Here is a 26922-nt window from a genome sequence, read left to right as displayed (position 1 = left end):
TCCGAGTTTTCCCGGTGTGGAGATCACAGGAGTGGCGGTCACGACAGCACAGTGAGTTCATTTAGAGCAATGGTGGCAAACATGTGGTGCTGGGGCCAGAAACGGGCCACCCAGGGTCCAAATCCGGCCCACAGGAACATCAGAGATCAATGGACGTCTGCACGTATCAAGGAGACCACTTTTTATTTCTGTAGCGCAGCATTGATATAATTTTGATAAATCTCGAATACAACATTTTTCTTTAGTCATTTAAATGTTATAGATTAAAAACTATGATTTATAACACGCAGCTGTAACCTGCACTCATCATTTGTTTTTAAATGGCTGTTATTATTCTGCGATTTTCACTTCATTACGTGATTTTGTACATTTTCCTTTTAAGGTCATAAACCTGAGAACAGGAAGTACAGATGAGTCCAAGTCCGTCACATGATGAAGCAAAGTGTCCGTTTCATTAACATGCACCGTCAGCATCAGAGTCACATCACTCTACGTCAGCTCTTCGTTCTTTGCTGCCTGCTAAAAAAATATATCCGTATGTAAGTGGTGCTAGTCTGAAGGCTGGGCCAAAATGTCAGTCTGGTTTTATCCACCTGCTCGCCTGCTCCCTTTTGTCCAAACGAAATAAATGTTTTCTTATTAAAGTATGGTGCATATACTGCATTTAAAACTGTCAAACAGCTTTAATTTGTATAATTTTTACTAGATTGATATCAAGAGTCTAAAGTTGTGGTCATATTCTTAATAAAACAAGACTTTCTGGTGAATCATGTTTGTCTCAATTTTAGTCCTTTAAAGGTTTTCTGCTGTAAGCGCCGTGTTGGGCCTGAGGTCACTGATGAAAACAGTGATTAAAAGCTTGTCTTACAGACACTAAACCTCTGACATGGTGTCCCACCAGGCTCTGCCCAGGACACGTCTTTCAAACAGTTACCTGATCCATAAGCCAGAGGAAACACACCTGTACGATGATGACACCCCGCTTTACGTAGCAGCTGATCCTGATGACCTGAGGCCACCGTGTCCTTTAAACCAGGCTGTGGATGAACCCCAAAGACCAAACTTCATTTTATACAAAGAGAAGAGAGCGATGAGTCAAAATTTTTACATTTATTTGATCTTAAGATGAATTTAAGAGTAAATATGTTGAGTAGAAGTTGTGAGGTCAAGACTCTGAGTTGTACCGAGGTTTGGATTTTTCTTTGTTACTCAGTTAGTTGCACACTTTCACCGTTTCTCGATTACACGAAAACTAATGAACCAAAGTTCCCGAAAACTGAATCGGTACAAACGGGGCAAAAGGAGGCGCGCGTTTGGTCCAGATGCAGAACGTAGTGTTTAAGGGAAGCATTGAAACCTGTTTGCAGCAGAAACCTTAGTTTCAGGAGAGAAAACCTCAGTAAAACATGTTAGAAATGCATTTTTTAAAATAAATTAATAAATCTATCTCACTGATGTGATGAAGAAGAAAACCTGGCACATAAACTTTAAACTCATGTAAGTTTCTGTCTGCTGTGAGATCGGCCACTCGTGTTTCTTCTTACAGTGTACGAACCTATCATAAACGCTTAAATGAACACGTTTTCCCCGCCGTCCACCGAGTTTCCCGCTCAGGAAGACGTCCGCACCGACATTGAACGGTTTCCCTGAAACTTCATAAAGCTTTAAATAGAGCTGGCCCGTCCTCCCCGGACCGACGTGCAGCGGAGACGATGAAGGAGCCCTCGTTTCATGAGCTCTGCTGCTAAATATACTTGAGAGCAGCTGTAAATCTTTCTGTTGGGGACGAAGAGGAGGGCAGCTCTCCATTTTATCATCACCCCCTCACAGTGTTACTGAAAGCCTCACTAAATCGTTCCTTGTCCTTCCGTGCAGGTTCACCCCTCCTCCTCCTCCTCCTTCATTTTCCTGCCGTCTGGATTTTCTTTGTCGACATTCATCTCCTGTGTTGCCATGGCGCTGCTGAGGACAGCGAGTCGAGTGAGAGGTGGAGAAAAGGAGATGAAAAAAAAAATGAAAGGGACAATAAACACAGGGGCGTACAGTACGTCCTCGCGGCCCTCGCCGTCTTTGTGGGATGTGACAGTCCATTTGCTGCGTTATCGCCGTGGAGGCGGTGGAGATAGCATCCACCTGCTGACGTCAGGCAGGGCGGCCGCTGCAGATCAAACGTTTAAGAAACAATGAAGAGCTGGATGAAGAGATTCCTCCAAAGAGTGTTGGAGGTGCTGAAGAGTCTGAGGCACAAACAGCTGCACGGATCAGGGCCAGAACCCCCCCCACCTCTGTTCTTTATCTTTGGACAGTTGCAGGTAAAACATGTGGAAAACAAATCAGTGACATTCAGTAAAGCTGCGGGACAGCGGGAATCGAACAGAGACCTGCTGCTGACTCATCGGCACGCCTGCCAACACAGGAAACTCCTGCAGTTTGCAAGACCCTCAAACTTCACTACAGATAAGTTGTGCACACAGCCAAGTTTGCGGTTTGGTCTACCGTTGCTCGCGTTTCCTGCACTCTGCACATTTCACTCTCAGCTCCAGCTTCACCACCAAACGTACCACAGCAACCAGTGAGGAGTCGAGATGTGTGCGGCTCTTTGCATGTGCGACATGAAGACTTACAGATTCACAGGTGTGAGCTTGTAGAATGAATACCTGTTAATGCACACACTGAAAACAGAAACGTCTCCTTTAGGTCACGCTGAAGACGATGTTTAGTCCATTTAAATCGACCTCGGGTTAGAGCTTGGTGCGGGTCGTTTGTGCAGGTGTGATTGAAAACAAACCGAACCGCAGTCAAAGCTACAGGTTTACAAACTCATCGACCGGATCAGAGCAGAGCAAACGACCCACAGGTGAGAAAACGGCCTGAGATCACTTGTGTGACTCAAAACATGCAGGACTTCATCTGCACTGAGTCACTGAGACAGTCAGCTATTACACCATCACCCTTTAACCCTTTAAAGCCGGTCGGAGCGGGCACGCTCCGTTTTGGTAACTATTTTTAAATCCCTGTAGAACCAGAACCACGTAAGCTAGCGCAATAATTTTTTTTGCATATGAAACCGGAGGAGTTGTACTTACATCTTATGCCATCAGCTTGTCCTCGGTCACGGTTTCCTTCCACATAAAGCTTTGCAAAAACTGCATAAAAACCACTTGCAGTAACAAAAACATAATATTCCAGAAACACGCTTTGCCGATCAGCTGTTCGTAACACTTCCTAGGTTGGAAGAGACGTCAGCGCAAACTATCGTATGTCCACCATGACCTGCCCGAAACCGAAATGTAGTTTTGTTTTTTTTTTTACTTATGGGCCTTATAAGCCTATACTGGTGTTTTTAAAAGTCATGTTTGACTTCATGCTTTTCTGAATAGTTGCTGGGATGCTTAGAACTGAAATTGCACTGCTTTAAATAGTTTATTTTGATGCACGTGCTGTTTTCTTTGCAAATTTGCATTATAATATTTATTTTTGTTTTTTCTGCAGTATATAAAAATTCGTGTATCTAAAAAATAGAACTATGAAGACACTCAAAATAAATTTGCTGTTGCTGTAAACTATTTTTTGCAACTTTTCTGTATTTAAAGTTTTGAGGGATAAGCCTCTTAAATTTCTCCAAGTAGAAATATGTGTAAAAAAACAAAAAAACAAAAACGATTTTCTATTTTTTTTGTAGTTTATTGCACTTTTTTGCAATTTATGTAGTTACTGTGGACTTAATGCAGACATATTACTAAAATTTGGGCTATAACAGTTGTATTGATGTATAGCAACTTGAAATGCTCCCACAAATGGCTCCACAGCATGTAAAAATATAAAGTAAGCTCTGGCAGACTTGGTTCTATGGCAGGGTTAAACACCAGAATTAGCATGTTAGCAAGCTGTACGGGTGCATCACACAGACACCGGCTCACTGATGCTCAGTAACCTCCAAATACAATCCTAACAGTTCCCCAGCGCTCGCGCTCAGACTTCTTGGACGGCCTGTTGGTACACTAACCTCACAGCAGCCATATTACTGTCAGCTAATGTCACTAAACACGCTCCAAAACACTCCCACAGCACAAACACGCACAGAGCTAGCAGCTACAGACGCCTGTGTCACCATCCACCTGTCAGCCAAAGAGGCCACGCCCCTAAAAAAGCTAATTTATTACAGTTTAAACATGTGAGTTTTTACCACAGAGCAAATCATTTGTGATCAGAGCACGTCGTGCTTCAGATAGGTGTGAAACATGATGGCGATGTGAAATAATACAGCAGTACCAAGAAAACACCCTGGCGGGATGGGAAGGTGAGGGGTGGGGGTTTACCTGGATCGGGGGGTAAGGGTTGGAGGAGCAGGAGGGGAGGGGGCTTTCCTCTCCGTGGGGGTAGAGAGTGGAGGACGTAGGGGAGGGGAGCTCCGGGTGATGCTGTCCTAAAGTTGAGCCGTCAAAGATGCACTCCAGAGACGCTACCTAAAGGACAGAGGAGCAGAGGAGGAGACACGGCGGCTCGCTCAGACACGGCAGGAGGAGCGTCACAGACAGACAGACACGGAGGAGCGCTCAGGGAGGCGTCTCCGTACGGATGAAGGTGACATGTTTCTACACTGAACGACCAAAACAACACAGCAAACACTGGACAGACAAACATGGTTCCCTCTGATTGGCTAGTGCACTCGTCTCCACCACCTTTCTGCTTTAACGATAGTCGCAGACACCTCCACCCCCGGGGGCCGCACACATGCGAGACCTGATCCAAGACTTTCGGTCAGCAGGACCTTTTACCTTCGTTCATCTGCAGATTCAAACCGACACTCTGTAATTTACATCAACTTCCTCTGAGTGCACTTCCTGTCAGAGGGCAGATTCACCCCATCATGTGATGTTACTGCAATTTAACATTTTCTGAACAATTTGTACTATTGTGCAAAAACATACTGTGATTTATCACTATTTTAAACTGAAGATAAACTTTGTCAATTCAGTTTTATTTTAGTAGGCAGACTCTACTACAATAACTTCATCTAACAGCATAATGGTTCTCACTGCAAAATGAGACTGACAGACATGGACACAATGAACGTAGCACAGTCAGTTTAACATTAACCAACAATTTACTGAGAAATCATAGAAAATCACATCTCTGTTGCCGTCTGTCCACACAGAGGTTCACATGTAGTTGTTACACGAGTTTGTCTGTTCTACATGAATCTAAGCAGGATGCCTGCAGCTGCCTGACAGATTCAGACTGATGCCAACCGGCTGTCTGCGTTTGTAAAGTAGATGCACTCATTTGCAAACCTTTGACAACGAGTGCAGTCAGAGTCAGACTGCCAGTGTTTGCAGAGAGGTTGCCCTCTCGTTTGTAGTATTCAGACTGCACACAAAATATTGCAATGCTTTGCTGTTTCGATTTTTCACCAGCCTGAAAGGTTAATGCTGTAAAACGGGATGTTTTCATGCACGCTACTATCTTTGGCTAACCCCGACCAATCAGAAGTCACTGCCTAAAGACGATTTAGTGCTTTTAGACAGTTGGGCCCATCTGAGAGACTAACTGAGGGACTTCAGGCACTTAAAGCCTGGCTGCTAATACAGAGAATAAGCCGTATTATTTTTATCTTAATATTCATGACAAACTCTCGATGAGCTGCAGCAAATATACAACTCTAGGCTGATAACTGATTCTATTTATTGAATTTCTGGTTAATTTCCACCAAACAAAGAAAAATTATTGTTAAAAGTGACGATTTGAACAACTCGCCAGAGTTAAACTCAGAACTGGACATCATCTCGCATACCGATGTTTACGCACACAGAGCGCCTCGATGGTTTGAATCTGTAGATGAGACCTGACGAGAAGAATAACAGAACATCATCAGAGTCTGAACATCATTGCAAATGAGGTCAGATCTGCTTTAAGAAGAAATCTGAGGGAGAGGAATCACAGAAACCTGAGAGTTCACAGGTGAGCGAGCGATAAACTGATGAGGAGGACAAAGAGGAGGAGCTTTGATGGTTAACGGCGTGACCACAGGTCAGGAGAAGATCAGTGATCAATGAGCCTGCTGAGGTTTGTCTTTTTTTATTCAGGTCGATTTATTCAGTAGAAACAAAAATGGGTCAAACATTTATGACTTGATTGATTCTGCAGCAGTTTCTGGTTCATTTCTGTTACTTTGAGGCTTTTACTGGACGGCAGGCTGAACCCTCTCAGAGACGAGTCCGTCACACTGTCAGGACCGAACACACGAGTCCGAATCAGGCGTGAACGCTGCTGCAACACACGTGTGGAAAACCACATACAACAGGGGGACACACACAGTGAACAGGTGAAGGCTACAACACATCACAATAAACCTCCAACTACACCACAGAACTGCAGCCCAGAGGCCGACGTTAGCTCACACACAAACCAAAACAGCTTTGACTTCATTCTTCTCATCCAGTGTTTAACATCTGGCCCAAAAAAGCCTCATCGAGATCAGTTTCTCTCTTTAGATCAACTAAAACTTTATCGTCTGCACTGAGCGGATCTTTCTCCAACCCTCGGACCACGATGGACTCACTCAGTCACGTGAACAGAGTTTTTTATTCATGCCTTCTGCTCTTGTTTCAGCGAGTTTGGCTGGTCAGATGTGAGAATGCGCGTCCTTCCCTTCGATCGACGGAGCATTTGAACCGTTTGCAGCTCGACTGTTTCGTGTTCGGCTGTTTTTTCTTTCCTTTTCTTTTTAACGGTAATTGTTTCCTGCATAGAAACAAAGTTTAGTGGAGTTTCTTCTCACATCATCTCAAATCTTTACACCAAACACAGTGCTCCTCTCAGCTCTCCACATTTACTGTGGTGCATTTTTATTCCAGGAGTTCCAGATGTTCACGTGAACCTGTGTTGGCGTGAGCCGTGTTTTCAGCACGAGCAGATTCCCAGTTTTGACGCTGTGGACGCCGATGTTAAGCGTTACTTTGACATAATTATGTCAGCCGCTGTCTGAACTATGGGGACGTGCCTTATCTTTAAAATTAACGAGCTTTTTATTCTGTTTCAAAGAACAAAGCATCAAAAATCTGACAGATCTCGAAAGTCTTTAGAATGAACACAAATCTTTCTATATTAAGAGAGATTATAAAACATGATTTTGTTTTCATTTCCCTCGTTCATGTGATTTATGATGTAATACCCTTCACAAACACTGGGAGGCAGTCACCTACAGATTTCAGACAGATCTCATATTTAAAGCACGAGACATTAAAAAGAAATTAGAGACATTTTTGAGATTTCTGTTAAATAAGGTTTAAATAAGAGACTGAAGCCTCAAAGAAAGTCGGGTTAGATCCACCTGGTGCGGCATCAACACCCTCTGTGAGGGCGCTTTGGCCTCGTGCTGCAGATGATCTGATCTCCACACGATGGCAGCAGAGCTCCATCTGCGAGTCACAGCCACCCAGCTTTGATCTGATCCCATGTTCTCCGTTACCACGAGCAGTGCAGCGTGAAACGGGTCAAACCTCCGTGAAATATCACATCTCAGCTAATCGGAGATCGGATTAATCAGCTCTGAGCACGAAACACGGAGGCAGATTTCAGGCAGGAGGCCTTTCCGTTTGTTCTCTGGCGCCGCTGCACACTGATGAGGAAACACATTTATGTGACAATCAGCTGGAAATACAGCGACATCTCACCGAAGCAGCCTTTGGTTTTTATTTAAACTGATCTTTTATTAAACGATTTATTCATCAAACGTGGGAAGAAAAAGTCATTTTAATGACTATTTATAATTCATCACCTTCTTTGTCAAGAACGGCTTAAACTGAAGGTTATTTTCTGTATCCGTTTTATTTTTACAAACTTAAAGATAATTTCAAACGTTTTGAAAGCGTTAAAGAGATTTTCAGTCTTACTTTAACAGCTCGTCAGAAAAAAGCATCTTTCTAAATACTGCCCACTTGTCCCTAATTAATCGGCCAAGCTACAAAAACACTGGATCCTACACTTCCCATAATGCACCGTGACAGCTCTTCTCCACAGACGACGGGCACACACATTAACGTGGACGTGTGGAGTTGGTGAAATGCTCCTTTAACGGCACACACAGTCGTTATGAGAGTAACGTGGAGGCCCGAGCGGCGACAGACACAAACACAGCGGGCGCTGACAGAAGCAGCACGAACAGGAGGCAGAGTCACGTGACTGGGAGCACGCCAAATTCCCCTGGTCGAGCTTCCAGGACGGCGAGAAACAGACTGAGCGCGGTCTGGTTTCCAAACCGAGGCCCGGCTGTGAGAGAAGCTGCTCACATCACACGAGGAAAGTGTTTAAATATCAGCTCGTGCTTTTGTCCTGAAGCGTTTGAGTCACCTAAATTATTTTCAGACTGGGAAAATCCGGGAAACTAGTAGGAAGCTCTAACTGGGCGTTCCAGCAGCCAGGACTGCTACTTCCCTCTTAATGTTTGGATGAAACATCAGGAGCTGGATGAATCCATGTTTGACAGAACTTCTGTCCTTTCACATTTATGATCGCACAGCTTTGATTCTGTTCATGGAAAACTTTAGGAAGCGTCCGCTAGTGGGAACTCCTGGACGGCCTCAACATCGAGACCCCAAACATCTAATCCTGTAGGTTTACCTCAGGGGGAATTCTCAGGCTCCGCCCACAATACCATGCGGTGATCTCACCTGGACTTTTACCTGCTGCAGCTGTAACACTGAAACGTGGACCAGAGGAATTTGAAAGGTGTGTGATGGCGCGATGACAGGAAACAGGTGTGAGCTTCAGAGCAGCATCAGCATTTTAATGGGTCACATGATGCAACACATACAAGCAACAAGCCTCATCCTCCACGTGTGTGTGTGTGTGTGTGTGTGTGTGTGTGTGTGTGTGTGTGTGTGTGTGTGACTAAAACAGATTAAGACATTCGTACTCATTTTATGACAAAAACCTGCTTCGTCGATTGATCGACTGATTAAAGTGGAATGCGGTGACTCTGATTGGTGTGAACACATAAACACGAAAAGTCGCCATCAGAGAGGAAACGAATGTAAAGAGATGAGAAACACATGAAAACATTTAACTTCACTGGCATTTTAACAAACTCTGGTCAGAATATCAGGCTCGTTCGTGCACCATGAAACGTTCCCGTTACATGAATATTTTATGAGCTGAAATCTTGGATTTTGCCTGAATGTTAGCTCAGCCAGGTCTTTTCAGAAGGACCGTTGGACCTTGTACATTACATTAAAAACCTCCAGAAGCAGGTTTTCACTGAAACTGAGAGCAAGCTTTTTATTTGCTGCAGCTACAGAACATAATGATGCACCGCTCATCAATGATCTGACTGTGACGGACGTTTTAACGTCTGAAATGAAGGCCGTGGCTCGCTGACTGTTTGAAAGAGAAGCCAGTAAAGTCGCCGTTTGGACCAATGAGAGAGACGGGAGGCTGAGACAATGCCATCTCCTACCTTCATCGGTGAGATGTGAGCGTGGGTGACGTAGCCGTGCACATTCTCGATCAGGGAAAGGTTCTTCTCTGCTACCTGGACCAGCTCTGGGCCCCCCGCCTCCTCCGTCAGCTGGGGGGAGCTCTGGTCCTGGGGGGACGAGTCCTCATCGTGGTGCCTGTACTTCTGCAACAGGAAAACACAAAAATCAGCAAAACGGGGCCAACAGCAATGCGACAACCACTCTAGTTCAATGAGTTGAACCGCTATGAGCAGCGACAGCGGGGAGGAAGAACCACCAAAAGAATCAGGCTCGGGGAGGAGCAGCTGTCACGATTATACACGACACATCTTCATGAAACTCTCCACTCGAGCGCAACAACAGTGCAGGCGGCTCCACCATGTGGTGAGAATCAGTAATTACGGGTTCATTATTTACAGAGAAGAAAACGCAACAAACTAACAAAACAAAAACCTCAACGTAAAGAAGGGAAAACAAAGCGATAAAAGACAAACAAGCCAGCAGAGACCTCATATTTAAAACCTTTTTTATAATAAATTTTAAACCCAAACATGAGCTAACCTGCTTTTCTGTGTTTCAGCTTTCTAAACGGGCAGTTTTTGGTCAGTAACGTGACCCACGGGTCCACAGAGCCAAAATTCTGGGGGCTCTGATTGGCCTTGGTGAGCTGGAGGTGTCACCAAGTGAGTTTGTTATTCCCAGGAAGGAATTCAGAAAGAACGCCAGCGTGGCAGAGCAGATCAGCCACTAACCAGAAGGTCGGTGGTTCGATCCCAGGCTGCTCCAGTCTGCATGCCAAATATCCTTGGGCAAGATACTAACCCATGTTGCTCTCCGATGCATCCATCGGAGTGTGAATGTGTATGAATGTTAAATACTTAAGCTTAGAAGTGCTTGTGTGAATGGGTGAATGAATTAGTTGTATAAAGCGCTTTGAGTGCTCAGACAGAGTAGAGAAGCGCTATATAAGAACCAGTCCATTTAAAGGATAATCCTTCTCTGATCCTCTGACTGCTTTTCTCAACAAAAGGAGGTGACTCACTGCTCGTCAGCACCAAACCCTTGTGACTGAATCATCGGTGCAGGTGAAGAAAACCTGTGCAAGAGAAGAAACTCAAGTCCCAGAGTGCACCTCTCCAACAAACATCCAATCACAGCTTGGGTCTCTGTTGTGGTCAGAGCTCCAGTCGGTGTAGTTTATAAAATAAAAACGAGGATATAAATGGAAAAAGAGCAGAAGTCCTCCTCGGAGGCTTCGTCCGTTGATCGGCAGCCTTCACATCTTGATGAGTCAGAGCTCTCCAGTCTTACTCATCTGTTTTCTGGCTTCGGGAGGAGAGACGCTCAGTGTGACAGGTGAACGACTCGACGGTCCTGCACAGACGCGCTTACGTAACCAAACCGAGTGATGGGCACTTTTCAGAGCGCCGACTCGCTGAGCGGGAGGAGGACATCAGAAACCTGAAGGACATCACGGAGGTGTAACAGGAATTCAACTGACTGAAAACATTTCAACCAAAAACTAAGATCGCAGGATTTATTTGTTTCCTAAATTCATAAAGTTTCTTTATGAAAGTAAGTCTTTCTTTTCCCTATTAAAAAAAGAAAAAAAAAACCCAGTGAAGGAGCTACGGACTTAAACGCTTCAGCAGACAATCACGTTGCTCGATCTGAGGGCAGTGGTAACATTGTTGCAACCTTCCGTCTGTGTCGGCCTGACTTTAAGAAACACTTTTATGGACTAAATTCGTCTCCAGTCCACTGAGAATTAAACAGCTGAGACAAACTGTGAGAACATGCAGGCAGCTCGCCCACGCTCAGGAAAATAGAAGTTAATGCAGCTCCAGTAAGTGCTGCGAAAGTAAAAACACTCAGTCCACCATCTGAGGCTCGGCTAAAGAAACATCAGCGCGTTTTTATTATCATTTCATCTCAACACTTCGAAGAGTCTTTGAGGAGTCTGAAAAGAAAAATGCAAGTGTTTCTAATTGAACACGAGGAGCGTTAAACGAGCCCCAAAGGACAAGAACTAAATTCAGAAATGAGAGTGAGACCAACAGAAGTCGATTTAAAAGACTCGATACGTGTGAATCCCGACCTCAGAGACTAAAACAGTGTTTGTTTCAGTTCTAAAGAAAGTCAAACTGTGCTCAGCTCCAACATAATGATGAGTGTGGCTGATGAATGGAGACAACACCAGCGCGGCTTTGGAGGGTTACCGACGCCGGGCAGTGTCTTCTTAGGCTCGTATACACACAGCAGCACAGGAAGCGTTTCAGGTCACATGACACAAACAGACACGTATGATCACAGCTCTGGTTTAGCCACAGTTTCATTTGTGCTGTAACACTAAACAGTTTCTTTATAACTGCTGAGCTACTCCAACGCTTACATCCTCTTCACTCACAGCTGGATCGGCATTTCTCAGCCTCAAAGTCTTATTGTTTGGTTTTAATATCGGAGCAAAGAGAATAATGCAGAGAAAATCCAAGGGTTTGAGCTCTCTGCTGGTTTTCATTCTGCCTGCTTCAGAGTCGGAGAAATGGTTTCTGAGGAAATCCTCGGCTTTCAGGGGCTGTTTTCACTCAGGGATTTTAAAGAGGGGGAATTATTCAACTTTAATGGGTTAAAAAGGGGAAAAAAAAAATCAGGAGTAACCTGAGTACATTTATAACGTGCTGACGGGATGATTTCAGAGCCGGGTGTTGGCTCCAGTGTTTTGGCTTTTTCTCGATCAGGGTCTCAAACACTGATCCCGCTTTGCTGCAGTCGGAGGTTTTGCCGTGAGGCAGATTAGTGAAACCCTGACGGCGCTCTAAGAACCTCGGAAACTTTCAGCAGCAACTTCAAAGACATGCTAAGCTGCGGCTGAACGGGATTATCCCACGCCTGATTGGCTGTGGGCCGGATCAGCCGGCAGGTCAGAGGCTGAGCTGTTGGACGAGCAGCGCCTCAAACTGCAGACCTCCCATCATCGCTGAGGGCCTGAACCTTTAACGCCTCCGTCCTCCCGATCCCTCTGCTGACCGGCGCAGAGCCAGCAAACAGCGCGAAGGGCAACACCTCCGTTCATCAGGCTGAGAGGCGCCAGCCGGCCAGCGTTTGGCGAATTCAAGAAGGACGACGACAGCTGGCACAGAGGCGGCAGCGGCACGCAGACGACACCCACAGATGTAGAGTGTGAATCTGAACAAGTCTGAGGCACAGCGACTCATTTCAACTTCATAACAGCACGAAAACTCTGGTGTCAACACGGCCTGGTCTAAACCATCCACACCACGACTTCCAGCTGCTGAGTGCCATCACATTCTTCAAAAACCTCAGTCTCATTTGAAATGTCTCTGATGCAGCTCTCAGCAGCATCGTCAGATTCATGTTTCAAACTACAGCAGTCTCCCTGATGTCGGTGCAGGTGCCTCCATCACACCTTCATCCTGTCAGACTGGCTGAATTACAGCTGAGCTGCTGTTACAAAACCCGTGTAGGTCTGTGAGGCTGCAGGAAGCCTGACTGTGAGCTGATGTTTCTCAGATCCAGCAGGAAGTCCAAATGGAAATGAGGTCGAGGCTGCGTCGGCAGCAGTCGGATCTGCACAGACATGGAGTCTGATGCTGACCTAACCAGACTGCTGGCTCTTTATGGAGGAACCGGCTGTGGAGGCGTCAGCTTTTCTCTCACTGTCACACACAGGCTGAGGATGGCAGGACACACAATTCTGATCAGAGGAAGACCAAAACAAAGATGCAAAAACTAGCAGCAGATGGCGTGGTCCCCACAGAGCTCCGATCTCTGCATCATGAAGCCGGTCTGAGAGGAGAGACACATGATTAGCCCAGCTGGGACAAACACGGCATCTGTCCTCAAGGAGGCGACAGAGGAAGGTCGCAGGAAGCTCAGCGCTCAGACGTCCGGCCGTGAGAAGGAGCTCGAACTGTCCAGTCTGAGATGATCGTCCTGGAAAAACACTGGAGTAGTTTCTGTCTCCGAGTCGTGTTCAGCACTCTTGACTGCTTCCACCAAACCTCTCTGTTATTTTATCAAACTGAAGCTGTGATTTCTGCCTCCACGCCTGCTTTAACTGCTAAACAATGCAAGACACCGCTCAGCTGTTAATGACAGCACCACACAGAGGACTGTGTGTGATGTCACGACCACTGTAGCTTATTCTATGGAAACAAAACAGTTTTCTCCTCGTCCACTGAAAACATGGATGATGCCGCCATGAGTCACCCGTCGACTTGCTGAAGCTCTGAAGGTTCAGAGTAAGGTCGCTCGAAGGACTATATTTAAAACAAACCTGTGTAAACTTCAGAAAAAGCTAAATTCTCCTTTTAAATAAGTGGATTAGCTCAACTCTTCTAAACCCGCACAGCCTGGCTGCTTATGAATACAGTGATGAGGGAGGCGTCAGCTCCAGAGACCAGGCTGTAAACATCTTTATTTCTGCTGGAACCTCTAGTGGTCATTAGAGGAACTGTCTCCCAGTGTTTGGATCAGTCTTTCTGGGTCACTTTAGTTTGCTCACTTATGACTTACAGCCAGGCCTGCTGTTTCTGTGCATCAGAGCTTAAAATCATCAAACTGAGGACAAAATCAGAAAAAACCCAAACTGAACAAGCACATCATACAGACATGACCTTCACAAGCTAAAAGGTTTTAACTTATTAGTAGAGCAGGGCGATATGACCAAAAATATTTATCACGATATATATTTGAAAATTTGCGATAACGATATAACTGACGATATAATTGATGCGAGACAAAATACAACTCCACAACATTACTAGCGCAAAAAGACAACCTTCCATTTATTTTCACTTAAACAAGAAGCTGGTTTTTATGTACATTAAAGCTTTATAAAAATGTAACAGTGCAAATGCAAATTCCTTGCTGAAAGTTTAACCAAAAGGCATTTCCAGTAGAAATGGGCTGACATATCCTGAGCATAACCATGTATAATATCCACTGAAGTTAAAAAGAGGTGCTTTGCAACATTAAACTGCAGTGTGCAGTACGTATTTTTCGGACCATAAGGTGCACGGGATTATAAGGCACATTAAGCGAAACAAAGCAGTCAGATAAATCAAACTTTATTAAACTCATTCTTCTTGCTTCCTCCACTTCTGTACCATTGATTCATTAATGTTGAATTCTCTGGCAGCTGCTCTATTCCCATGTTGTTGCAGTATATTAATCACTAACCTCGTATTGTGGATGGATTATCTCAGTTGTTCTCCTGACTGAAGTTTGGTCCGTTCACAGCATCCTGCCATGTGATTGCATTTGTCTCTAACCATCAGGAACCCTCACGTTAACTTTTATCGAGTGGGAAAGTGTTAGTGTTCGTCCTCCAGCTTCACTGTTTATGTTATGCTAACATAGCTGTGTCGCTAGCGATCACGTAGCACATCATTATATACCACCTAGCCCAACTTCAGTAACCCTACAAACGTCACTGCTGTTTAGTTTCCTGTCTTCATTTATGTTGGAAGTGATAGCAGAGCCGTACGTTTGAATTTTTTCAGAAATCTCTCAGTCAGAACATGCTATATCATGCTGAGGTAACTAGCGAAACTAGCGAGCTAACTTCCGCTAGCTTCCTGCTAACTTCTAACTCCGTTAAATGTAATGAATTCTGTTTTCATGGATGCCTGGAAGTTAAACTTCATAGTTACACCTGGTAAAGCAGCAACGCTGATCGTTTTATTAAAGATGAAAGAATTTAGACAGTTTTTAACTCTCAGTGATGCTGCAGTGTTCGTTTGACCTGAACCATACGGAGTTTAGGACCCAGATTACTCCCAGATTTAAGAGCATCTTAGTCCGACAAATACGACAATAACGACGGCCGCTTGCATGTTCTGCAAAAAAATGTGCTTTGTTGTGTATCTGAGGGACAAACACCAAACCAGTTCCACATCACTGAAGTTGCACCATTTTTACAAACCAATTCTGGTTCATCTGTTTCACTCAACAATCGGCCATGTGCGTATGAAAACAAAGGCACTGCGCATGCGCGTTTTACTCCCATTCTATCGCGATATTTCATTTTCCTATCGTTGCCTAACATTACACCGGTATTACCGTGAACGGTATAATATGGCCCAGCCCTACTTATTAGTAACTTTTTACTGTTTTGGGCTCTGCACGGTTTCAGGTCAGCGGTACAAACGTTACGCTGAGCGGCGAGCAGGCCTCGTGCTGTAACTCAAACATGTCTGCTGACGTGTTTTTGACCTCTCTTCAGATGGCGATTTGCTATCACACCTCACAGTAAAACTGAATCTTGCTGCTTCAGCCTGAAGATCATCACTAATACGAACACTTTCACTTCAGTTAATCATTAAAAATAATGATTCGCTGCAGAAATCTGAAACGCAGATAACCTCGATTATGAGGAGAAATAATTTCACGGGTGCATGATTACCGTGCAGCTGGACGAGACTCGTGTTAAGCGCATGCTGCCAATCACATCGTCTGACTCACGCTTCTGCAGAACGTCCACCGATCACCTACAGCTGCACGGCCTCTGTACCTGCGTCCCCGAACAGCCGGAACCCCGGCGACGGGAGACCACCGCTGAGATGAAAACTTTTAGATTTACATTTTCATGAGCTTCTGTGACAGCAGCTGCTCGCGAGGTCAACAGTCGCGCGAGTCTAAAGTCAGAAACTTTGTCCAAACGCTGACGTAAGGCGAACATGTCCACGAAGAAGTGTTTTCACCATGGAAACCGAACCTGCTCCAGAGAACATTATGTTGTTATGGTAACAGATGAGCAGGTGTGGAACCACATCCTGCAGACTCTCAGAAGCAACTTTACTCCAGCTTTCTCTTGTGTGGTTTTGCCTCATGTGTGATCCTGGAACTGACCTGATATCAGATATTTGTAATCAGAGCTTCAGCTGGAAGAATAAACCGTCTCACACGTGTCTGAACTTTCACTTAACGGAGTATCTGCTGTAATCTCCGACTCCTCCACAGCTAGGATAAACCCCGGGCAACTTATCCAGTTGATAACCGCTTCGTGTGACCTCTCAGCCCGATTGATCGCGTTGGGCTCAGTGAAGCCAGAGAAGGAAAACACATCGTGGTGAGCGCGCTCTGTAGCGCTGTGGCCTGATTATGTCGTTTGAGTATTTGAAAGCAGGAAGTGAAGCTGAACGCTGGTGTGCGGGCTGATTAATTCCTGCTTTAATTACTGGAGTAACTGCTGGGATTCCCTCCACAGATTAACACAGATTACGTGACCGAGGGGAAGCACCGCTGACGGTTCAGCATCTTCAGCCTCCTGCTTTCTGCACAGAACAGAAAAATCAGCTGAGACAGCTGGGAAGGGACCGGACGGAAGGGGCCAGGTCACATGACCAGGAGCCCAGGGGACGCGATGACTTGCAGCTAAGGCGAGGTCGGGTCGCCCGCCGCCGCTGTCGGGGCATATGGTGCTGAAGAGCAGATAAAAGTGAGGGCGGCAGCAGCTGAGGTCAGCGTAGAGGAACGCTCCTCTGCAGCTCAGATCGAAGGCGAAGGCTTCACCAAGGCGCCGCAGCACTCGAGGAACAGCGAGGTTACTCATCACTCGTCCTGGCAGGAAACAGGCTTTTGTTTTTGAGTGGGTTCAGCGAGATTCCTAAACCTAAAATAAGAAAATCTCTCCGTTAGAGCTGTGAACTACAAGCACGTAAAGTCTGCACGTCTGCACTGGACAAAGCTTTAAAGGCTTTGACTGCACGACAGTGCCGCCGATTTTCTCGTTAACAGTCATCAAGTCGAGTTACACCAGCAAACAGTGAGAATCCAGCAGAGTTAGCGTTTGTGTTTTCTCTGCTTAGAAAACACAAACGCTAACGGCTCTTCCTGTCCTCAGAAACGCTGATCATCGATCCTGTTACCTTTTTCAGAGCCTGCTCCATCCACAGACTGTAATCCACTGAAACCACAGCTGTGTGTGAAACCTGTCAGCTTACATATAAACTATCTGGCAGAGAGCAGCACGGGGAGTCTAAAGGTCGCCACAGCTCGACTCCTCTGAGGTTAAAGTTTAGTTACTAATTACTCATAGTTTTTAGCCATCTCTCCTACAAACATTTTAAAGTCATCATCAGGGTTGGTTTTTTTTGTTTTATTGGTCAAAGATTCAGTTTCCACTGCAGGCGCTGCTCTGACCTGACCTGTGACTGAACACGAGAAGCTTCTGCTCTGCTTAATCATCCAGGTAGCTGCATGTTCGAGCAGTTCGAGCTGGATGTGAAGCGGCAGTCGGCGAAGCATCAGGCAGCTGCAAGCAGATCGAAGCGCTGCGACACTCACACGCAAACCAAGCATCAGGTCACAGGTTCGAATCCCTCTGCCCGGGCCCACATGGGCCACATTCAAAGAGAAATAAAGGTTTGAAGCAGCGATGCGGCGTAACGTCAGAGGGTCCATCAGCGAGACGCCGAGCCCACTCACCGTGGACCGCGGCACAAATGGAAGTGTGGACGTGGGAGGCAACGGGGAGGTTTCCACTGATGACACTCTCTGCATGAAGAGAGCTTCCTCCTCTCCTCCTCCTCCTCATTTCTCTGAGAGCTGTCGAGGAGGAGGAGGCGGCACAGCGCCGACTCCTGCCTGCCAAAAGCTGCTATAAATAGGAGCATCACCGCAGAGAGGATGTAGCAGGATGTTCAGGACGAGGAGGAGGAGGAGGGCTGCTGGATGATTCAGGGGGTGATGAAGAGGAATGCAAAGAGGAAGATAGAAACAACCGACGGAGGACTCACTCACCACCACCTAACTGGAGGACTTTGCTGTTTGTGTCGTTAAAAGCCGCAGAGCAGAACAGAAAAACACGCTAAGCACACGCTGCTGGTCTGAGATCAGATTTACTGCCCATTTACTTAGTTTTTAAACATGCTTTCTACACGAGTGAGGTAAAAACTCAAAGGACAGTTTATTAGGTACACTGTTTGGCTGCAATCTACATGTTATAGTCACTGATAGGCCAAAGAGAAGCTCTGTGATTCAGGCCCTTCATCAGGACCCACAGGGCTGTGTGATCAAAGTGAAATGACTAAATTAAACAAGCCTGCGACGACACGAGATGGTAAAAACCAGTGTTCATGAGCTGTAACTGGTTTCAAGCAGCGTCTGACCCACAGGGTGACACAACTCTGTAAAGTTCACCTGCACTTTTTGAAGTTTCCTCCAGTGAGCGATGATAAAAACATCCAGGTCCTGGTCTTGTTCCTGCTCGTCTGTGCCACAGACGTTAAACTGGTGCAGTGTATCGACGGGCCTGAGGCTCCAGACTCTAAATCTGCAGTTTTTCAGGGCTGGAATTTTAAATTCGTCTCTTCTTCCAGCTTTATTAATAACATGTGAAATGAGCTCATTAATATACGCTCTGTGAAGAGCAGAAGGTCCTCATACGTCGCTCTTGTTTGAATCTGACAGCCGTCGGTCTGATCTGTGAATCGAGATGATCTCACAAACCCGGAGAGACGGCCGTTCAAAAGTCTGAAAATGGGTTCAGAAAAAGACAGCAGCTCCCTAAATACTCGACGCCACAATGATTGATAACTTCCGGCACAATGTATTGAGTGAGTGGCTGTGAGAGCGGTCGATGGCAGCCGATCAATGGGACTTAATTAAGACTAGTCTGTGAGTCTAGCTCTGTGAGCAGAGCAGAAGTGTCGGCGGCGGCGGCAGCTCGCGCTCCGACCGTCTCCGTGTGAACGTCTAAGCTCCTGATTTATGAGCATCCCGATCCCGACAGATTAACACCAGATTCCAATCAAACCCTGATCCACACGGGAGTAATCCGAGCGGCTCCTGAACCACAGCTCAGAGGTCAACACGCTGCTCCACATGATACCACAAACCCCTCCCCCTCCTCCTCCAGGCGATGGGTTATTGTCCAATCAAAGCCCAGAGGGCCAAGAGGTCAACTGGGACAGACGCTGCTCTGAGTCTGAATAGCTTCCCCTACTTCTGCTGTGACATCACCCGAGAGCCAGTCAGGTCATAAACGGGAGGACACCGCCAAATTAAAAGCACCAACTTTAAAGAGACGAAGGGTTGGGATCAATGAGCTCAGAGAGTTTGGTTAAAGGAGTTTTCCAGAACAATCAGATGCTCTTAGGAACGTTAAAAACATCCCATTCAGAAAACATATTAGCCCTTGAACATTGTCTCTCTGGCTTTCGCGTTATCGGTCGGACCACCTTTCAGTCACCACCAGCTCGTGGTCACAGGCGAGGACAGGAACATCAGTCCACCTGCAGATCAACAGCTGAGCCCTCGCTACCAATCCGTCTGCCAATCTCCAACTCTGGTTTTCGTCAAGAGAAAAAGACTTTGAGTTAACTTCAACAACCTGGAGCTGCCAATCCATGTTTTCCAGCTGAGAATCGGTGCAAGTTTTCCGAGTTTAAGCACTTGATTTAGTTCAAAACACTCAGGAAAAACAACGGCTCAACAGGGCAGATGGAAAATGAGAGCTTTTGGGGTAGGCCGTCTCCTTTAAACTTCCTGTGAAGCTAATCCGGGCTTCAGTAGTCTGAACATCTCAAATCAAGAGAAAATCTTCCAGTTTTTCCCGCTTCAGTAAAGAATTCCTTCTTTGTTTTCCTCGGCTGTAATTTCATGCCAGATCGTTGGAAGAAGTCGACTTGATCTGACCAACAGAGACATCTGAAGCCTCGGAGTTGAATCAAGTAAAGGAGGACGACTGTGACGTGTTGCTCACTTACACAGAAATCACATTAAGAGGGGTCGTTCAAGGGCCGGCACGAAGAGAAGAGCAATTACGGAAACGAGCTGCGAGACATGAAAAATGGAGCAGTTTGTTGAACAGCAAAGTTTTTACGCTCATCGTTTCCTCAAAGACGCTCAGACACAGCCGCACAACAGGAAACAGCCGAGCAAGATCAAACCTCCAAACCAGGCCGGCGGACACGATCAGGAGAGCCTGAGCCACCACAGGTTTAAAGACACCCCATCTCATACACATCGAGCATTAAAGAGGAACTCGGGTTTAAATCGGGACATCTTCCTGAATTAACTTGTTTGTCATAATAAGTTTAATCCAAATTTACTAAAACATGATTTATTTGAAAAGTGGAAAAACAGATTTATTGTTTTTCTGAAGACGTGTGAAGCTGCTCACAGCAAGTTCTTTAAATGAAAGGTTGTTAAAGTAGTTTATACGATCACTTTGTACATCCTCGGGTCTGCTGGTGCCCCTCTGACGACTGGCTGAGTTTAAAGACACCTGATCTGTCTCCTCCAATCAGTGATCTCCAGAGTGTAATCCCCACTGAGACATTAAACTGCGTAGTGACTCTGCCTTATTCTCACAACACTACAGTTTGTAATAAATGCAGAGATCATCCACAAACTCGCTCCCAGACACCTGACTGGCATCTCTCTGGACGCCCTGCTGTGAGGCCACCACGCTGCCATGATCATTCTAATTCAAATACTCTGTCTACTCTCTGACATGACGTCATAATTATCATAATTTTACTCCCTGAAGGTTCTGTTTTATTGTTGCAGTCGTGATATCACCTCTGTATCCGTGCAGCTCGCGGGAAACTTTCTTGGCTTCTACAGATTGATCAAAGTCAAACATGCAGAGGTGGTGAACAGAAAGCAACTGATGAAATCTGTTAACTGTAAGTGCGTCTTTACTTTGGATCCTTTTCAGGTTCATTTGTCTCCATATTTGTGCATTTATGGTTTTTTTCTTCAGTACTGAGACAGTAAATCTGTTAAAACGTGTGAATATTTCATGAGTTCTGCAGAGTCTCTGTGTGCACGCCGTGCCCTGACGTCTCTCGGCTGACAGCAGAGCTCACGAGGGAGCGAGCTTTCGGTTCGCTGGCGTTTCCCTGCACAGCACATGATGACCACACACGCACGTGCCCTCCAGCCTGCCGCTGACGCTCCCCGCCAGCCAATCGCGCCTCAGCGACGCTTCAAACCCAGCCTCCGATTGGACGGTACGGAGAGCGGGGCGCGATGGACAGCTCGGGCGGCCAATGGCATGGCGTCAGGTCACAACGGTAAACACAGCCGCTCGGTGACAGCCAGCGAACACGGGTTATTTCCCCCTCAGCTGTCGCCTGACAGGAGCAGAGCGGGAGGACACAGCAGGAGCAGGTTTATATGTTCATCGTTTTCAGGGTTGTGATTCGCAGCTCGTCTGAGTGTGCGTTTGACAACGTGCCCTGCAGCTTTTCTGTCTCACCCACACACTTCTGATTACGCTCACAGTCCAGCCATCGCTGCTCCTGCACAGCTTTATGTAAGAAAACATCAGCAGCTACTGATTGGTTTGAGTTGTAGAAGTAAATTTAGACCCGTGTGACTGCAGCGGCGATGATCACCATCAAAGATTTATTCCATTTTATCACAGGAGCAAATGTTAACGACTTCTCTGTGAGACCGCCGGCTCATTTTAAAGATCAGAATAATCTGGGCTGCACTCTTCAGCAGGCCGGTGTAAACGCTTTCATTTAATACCAGCTCGTCACCGAGGAACCTGACGGCACATCATCAAGCTTTGGAGCTCCATCTCAATGAAGACGAGCTCTATTTACTCTGATTACTCCACACGTGTACATGCACTGAAGTGTAAACAGCATAAATACATACATACAGCAACTTTATCCTGTGTTTGAAATCACGCTGACGTTTAAATGCAACAAAGTGTTTGATTTAAATAGAAAATCATTTTGTTTTCATCCATTTAAAACAACCCTGAAGAATCCTCACAAATGCAGCTGTGGAGGTGGATTATGGGAAATCTAAGAGTGTGTTTCCGGAGCTGGAGATGAAAGACGGCATCGTGTACGACGAGCATTATAAAACTGATGCTACCTACGAGACGCCCCGCAGCATCCTAGCAGACGAACGAGTGCGCTAGAAACACCGATGAACAAACGGAGAGCTGACGTTTTTCTTCCAGAGGAAAGATTTTCGCTGCTGTAGCTCAGTGACACTGAAATGTAGTCAGAACCACGAACAGCGCCGCTCATGGTTTTAAGTTTTTTACCCAGAAATCATTGCTGGCCAGCGCCTCCTGATTTATAACGCCCAGAACGACCGAGGAGGTGTGACATCCAGCACGGCAACCATCGTCATCAAAAACGTCGTGTAGTTTCTGTTCGTTTCTTATTGCTGGAAATAAACGGACAAATCCTGTGATCCCACGATGAAACGCTGAAGTCTCAGCACTTATCGCTCGGACTGGATCAGGATGACCTGATCAGGGCCAATCTGGCCTCTGCTGATGCAAACGTGAGGACAGCGATTCCCAACGAGTTTGAAAATCTGCACTGAACCTGGGATCAGTTTCAGTTTTGTTGGGATGAAAATTTTTACCTTCCGTTGAAGCCGCTGCTCAAAGACGGGACATCTTCAACTGTATTAAACTCAGCCGAGGCAGCCGCCACATCCCGGATCGTTTGGGGGTCGGCTCGACGACCCAACCTGAGGTTTTGTTTTTAGAATCATAAATTCGGCGCTTTTCAGGATTCACAAAGATTTAGACAGTCAACAAAAACAAAACAAAACAGCAAAAGAAATCGTAGTTAACTGGTAAACGACAGTCATGTGACCCGCCTGTCAGGCTTTCGCGTTCAGACGTTGAGCAGCTCGGCGTCTGCAGGAGGATTCGTCGCCGAGCGTTCAGAAACATTTCTCCGAACTCGTTTTTGTAACTTGTGACGTTCTGACGTCATTTAACGATGATCGGGAGACTTTTCCTCAAACTTTATTTTGGATTTCTACTTTTTAACCTACCACAAACCAACCCAGCCCCTCGCCGTGACCCCACTTCACCGACGACCCCGCCCCCTCCTCCACCCACCTTGCAGCCGAACATGAGGGAGATGGTGCTGTTGGTGCAGGCCACCTTGCAGTGGCACAGCATGGGCGAGAAGCACTCCACCTTCTTGCTGGGGGACATCTTGTCGACGCCGGGGCAGTTTGCCGACAGCCGGCTCCTCCGGGAGCGCTGCCGGCTCCTCCCGCGCCGTCCGCCTCCGGCTGCGGCTCCCCCAGCAGCACCTCCTCCTCCTCCGCCTCCACCTCCTGCCTCTCCACCTCCTCCACTGCTGCTGCTGCTGCTGCTCCCTGCTCTCACCATCCGCCCTCATTCCTCGCATCGCTCCATCACGGCGGGGAGGAAACGACTCCCAGAGCTCTTCCTTCATTCAGGGAGAACCTCCCCCTCCTCCTCCCTGCTGACCCCTCCTCCTTCTTCTTCTTCTGCTGGTTGAATGTTTTCCTCTCCCTCTTGACCTCCTCTCAGGCGCTCGCCCGGACTCCTCTCTCCCTCGTCCTCACGCTTGTTTTCCTCCTCTATCTTTCTCTCTCTCTCTCCCGCTGCACTGAGAGCGGCGATGATGACGAGAGAGAGCGAGGGCTGCTGTGTGTTCGTAAAGCGTCCCTCTGTGGGGGTGTGATTGGTCTCTGGGGAGCGGGGGGAGGCGAGAGAGGTTGGTCACATGACTCATCGGAAACGAGGAGGGTTGAACGAGAGAGAGAGAGAGAGAGAGAGCGAGCGAGAGAGAGGGGGTGTATCCTCAGGGAAGGTAGAGTGATGTAGGACAGAGTCAGTGATGTGGAGGAGAGGAGGAAGAGGAGGACACTGAGGAGGAAGAGCGAGAGCCCACACACAGCAGCGAGCGCTCCCTCCATCAGAGAGGTGCGTTTTAATCTGACAGCGAAGAAGAAGACACGACAGGCGATTGGTCGGCTGGGCTGACGGCGGCGTTACATAAAATATGGACGAAGCTTCCGGGTTTGAAAAGTGAACCGGCGCACAGATGCCTCAAACCTGCCGCCTTTCTAACAGCCACCAGGGGGCACAACTTCCTGCTGAGAGCATTAGCCCGTGCTTCTGATGAAGAAAACGATCCTGGATCCACATCTGTCCAAAAGTCTCTTCCAGGGCGGACTAAGCCCCACGTTTCATGGAAATCTGACGGGAATGAGCAAACGGAAGACGAACCATCCGATCAGCCCGGATCATTTTTATTTCTCTCTCTCTCCTGTTGTTTAGCGCGACAGTGTTAAATTCATTTCATGACAACGACTTTTAACTTTCGTCACTTTTACTGCTCGGCTGGTTTTTGTTTCTTTACACCAGTTCTGGACAGTAAAGTTGATATAACTGCTCTAAATTCGTATTTATTATTCGTATTTTTAATATTCATTAATCATCTGACTGAATCACACTTCATCTCACTACAGACGAGCTACAACAAAAACAGCAACCGACATAAACCAGGTCCTTCAACCTCGTTAATAACTTAAAACTAATGGCAGAAATGTAGAAACTAGTCTCAGACACTGAGTCTCTTTGTAAACACATCGACCCTCATCACCACTAAATCAGGAAAAATAAAAATAGCAGCTTTTTAACCTGATTTGTGAACATTAGCTGGTTTCTGCAGTAAAGCTGCTGCTGATGTTGGCTGACACAGTACATGTTTAATAATGTTTAACAATTTAAACACTGTGACTAACATTACCTAACGCTTTAACTGATATGACAGTAGAAGGTTTGGCAGCATCAGTGCAGACTGCCGTTTGTGTCCTTTGATTCTCGTTTAGTCTCTGGTTACGGTTCAGGAGGCTCTGAGCATGTGGCGGGATCGCGAGCTTTTGTGCGTCTCCCATCAGCTCTGAAACCACAACGCACAAGTTACAGTGGTTTGCAAAAGTATTCGGCCCCCTTGAAGTTTCCCACATTTTGTCACATTACAGCCACAAACATGAATCAATGTTATTGGAATTCCACATGAAAGACCAACACAAAGTGGTGCACACGTGAGAAGTGGAAGGAAAATCCAAACATTTGTTACAAATAAATAGCTGCAAAGTGGGGTGTGCGTAATTATTCAGCCCCCTTTGGTCTGAGTGCAGTCAGTTGCACATAGACGTTGCCTGTTGAGTGCTAATGACTGAATAGAGTGCACCTGTGTGTAATCTGATGTCAGTACAGATACAGCTGCTCTGTGACGGCCTCAGAGGTTGTCTAAGAGAATATTGGGAGCAACAACACCATGAAGTCCAAAGAACACACCAGACAGGTCAGGGATAAAGTTATTGAGAAATTCAAAGCAGGCTTAGGCTACACAAAGATTTCCCAAGCCTTGAACATCCCACGGAGCACTGTTCAAGCCATCATTCAGAAATGGAAGGAGTATGGCACAACTGTAAACCTGCCAAGACAAGGCCGTCCACCTAAACTCACAGGCCGAACAAGGAGAGCGCTGATCAGAAATGCAGCCACGAGGCCCATGGTGACTCTGGACGAGCTGCAGAGATCTACAGCTCAGGTGGGGGAATCTGTCCACAGGACAACTATTAGTCGTGCACTGCACAAAGTTGGCCTTTATGGAAGAGTGGCAAGAAGAAAGCCATTGTTAACAGGAAACCATAAGAAGTCCCAGTTTGCAGTTTGCCACAAACCATGTGGGGGACACAGCAAACATGTGGAAGAAGCTGCTCTGGTCACATGAGACCAACATGCAAAACGCTATGTGTGGAAACTAACCCTGCACATCACTCTGAACACACCATCCCCACTGTCAGATATGGTGTGGCAGCATCATGCTCTGGGGGGGCTTCTCTTCAGCAGGGACGGGGAAGCTGGTCAGAGTTGATGGGAAGATGGATGGAGCCAAATACAGGCAATCTTGGAAGAAAACCTCTTGGAGTCTGCAAAAGACTTGAGACTGGGGCGGAGGTTCAGCTTCCAGCAGGACAACAACCCTGAACATAAAGCCAGGGCAACAATGGGATGGTTTAAAACAAAACACATCCATGTGATAGAATGGCCCAGTCAAAGTCCAGATCTAAATCCAATCGAGAATCTGTGGCAAGATCTGAAAACTGCTGTTCACAAACGCTGCCCATCTAATCTGACTGAGCTGGAGCTGTTTGCAAAGAAGAATGGGCAAAGATTTCAGTCTGTAGATGTGCAAAGCTGGTAGAGACAGACCCTAAAAGTCTGGCAGCTGGAACTGCAGCAAAAGCTGGTTCTACAAAGTATGGACTCAGGGGGCTGAATAATTACGCACACCCCACTTTGCAGTTATTTATTTGTAACAAATGTTTGGAATCATGTATGATTTTCATTCCACTTCTCAAAAGTCTTAATTCTAATCAATTAAGCCTCCTATTAACCCTTTATTTCTCCTGTAACAGCAGCGACGTGTTTGTGACTGCAGCACGTCTGAGGGGCTTTCTGTTTAAGTCACTTCCTTTCTTGGTCTCTTCTAAAATATGTTGATACCGAAGAGAATCCTGCATACATCAACATAAACAACCCCCCCAATCTCATCCTGTGTGTGTGTGTGTGTGTGTGTGTGTGTGTGTGTGTGTGTGTGTGTGTGTGTGTGTGTGCGTGCGTGCGTGCGTGTGTGTTGCAGAGTTACGCTCCAATTAAGAACCAGCACAGAAAGAC

General features: G+C 46.4%; 1 protein-coding gene across 10 annotated transcripts in view; it reads right to left on the bottom strand.

The window, feature by feature from the left end:
• Positions 1-26922, bottom strand: part of LOC120715479 (disks large homolog 1-like) — a 101037-nt gene that overhangs the window by 29309 nt on the left and 44806 nt on the right. For 7 of the 10 annotated variants that reach the window (XM_040002503.1, XM_040002498.1, XM_040002501.1 and 4 more), the window contains one exon: positions 9458-9622. In XM_040002503.1, the coding sequence (XP_039858437.1) occupies positions 9458-9622 (165 nt within the window). Of the gene's footprint in view, positions 1-4319; positions 4467-9457; positions 9623-26922 lie in introns of all 10 variants that reach the window. The other 3 variants (XM_040002495.1, XM_040002496.1, XM_040002497.1) reach the window with 1 other exon arrangement.

Source organism: Simochromis diagramma, unplaced genomic scaffold, assembly GCF_900408965.1.
Source record: "Simochromis diagramma unplaced genomic scaffold, fSimDia1.1 OVJJ01000443.1, whole genome shotgun sequence".
Classification (NCBI taxonomy): domain Eukaryota; kingdom Metazoa; phylum Chordata; class Actinopteri; order Cichliformes; family Cichlidae; genus Simochromis; species Simochromis diagramma.
Note: the sequence above shows the minus strand (reverse complement) of the source record. Positions and strands in the feature narration are given on the sequence as shown.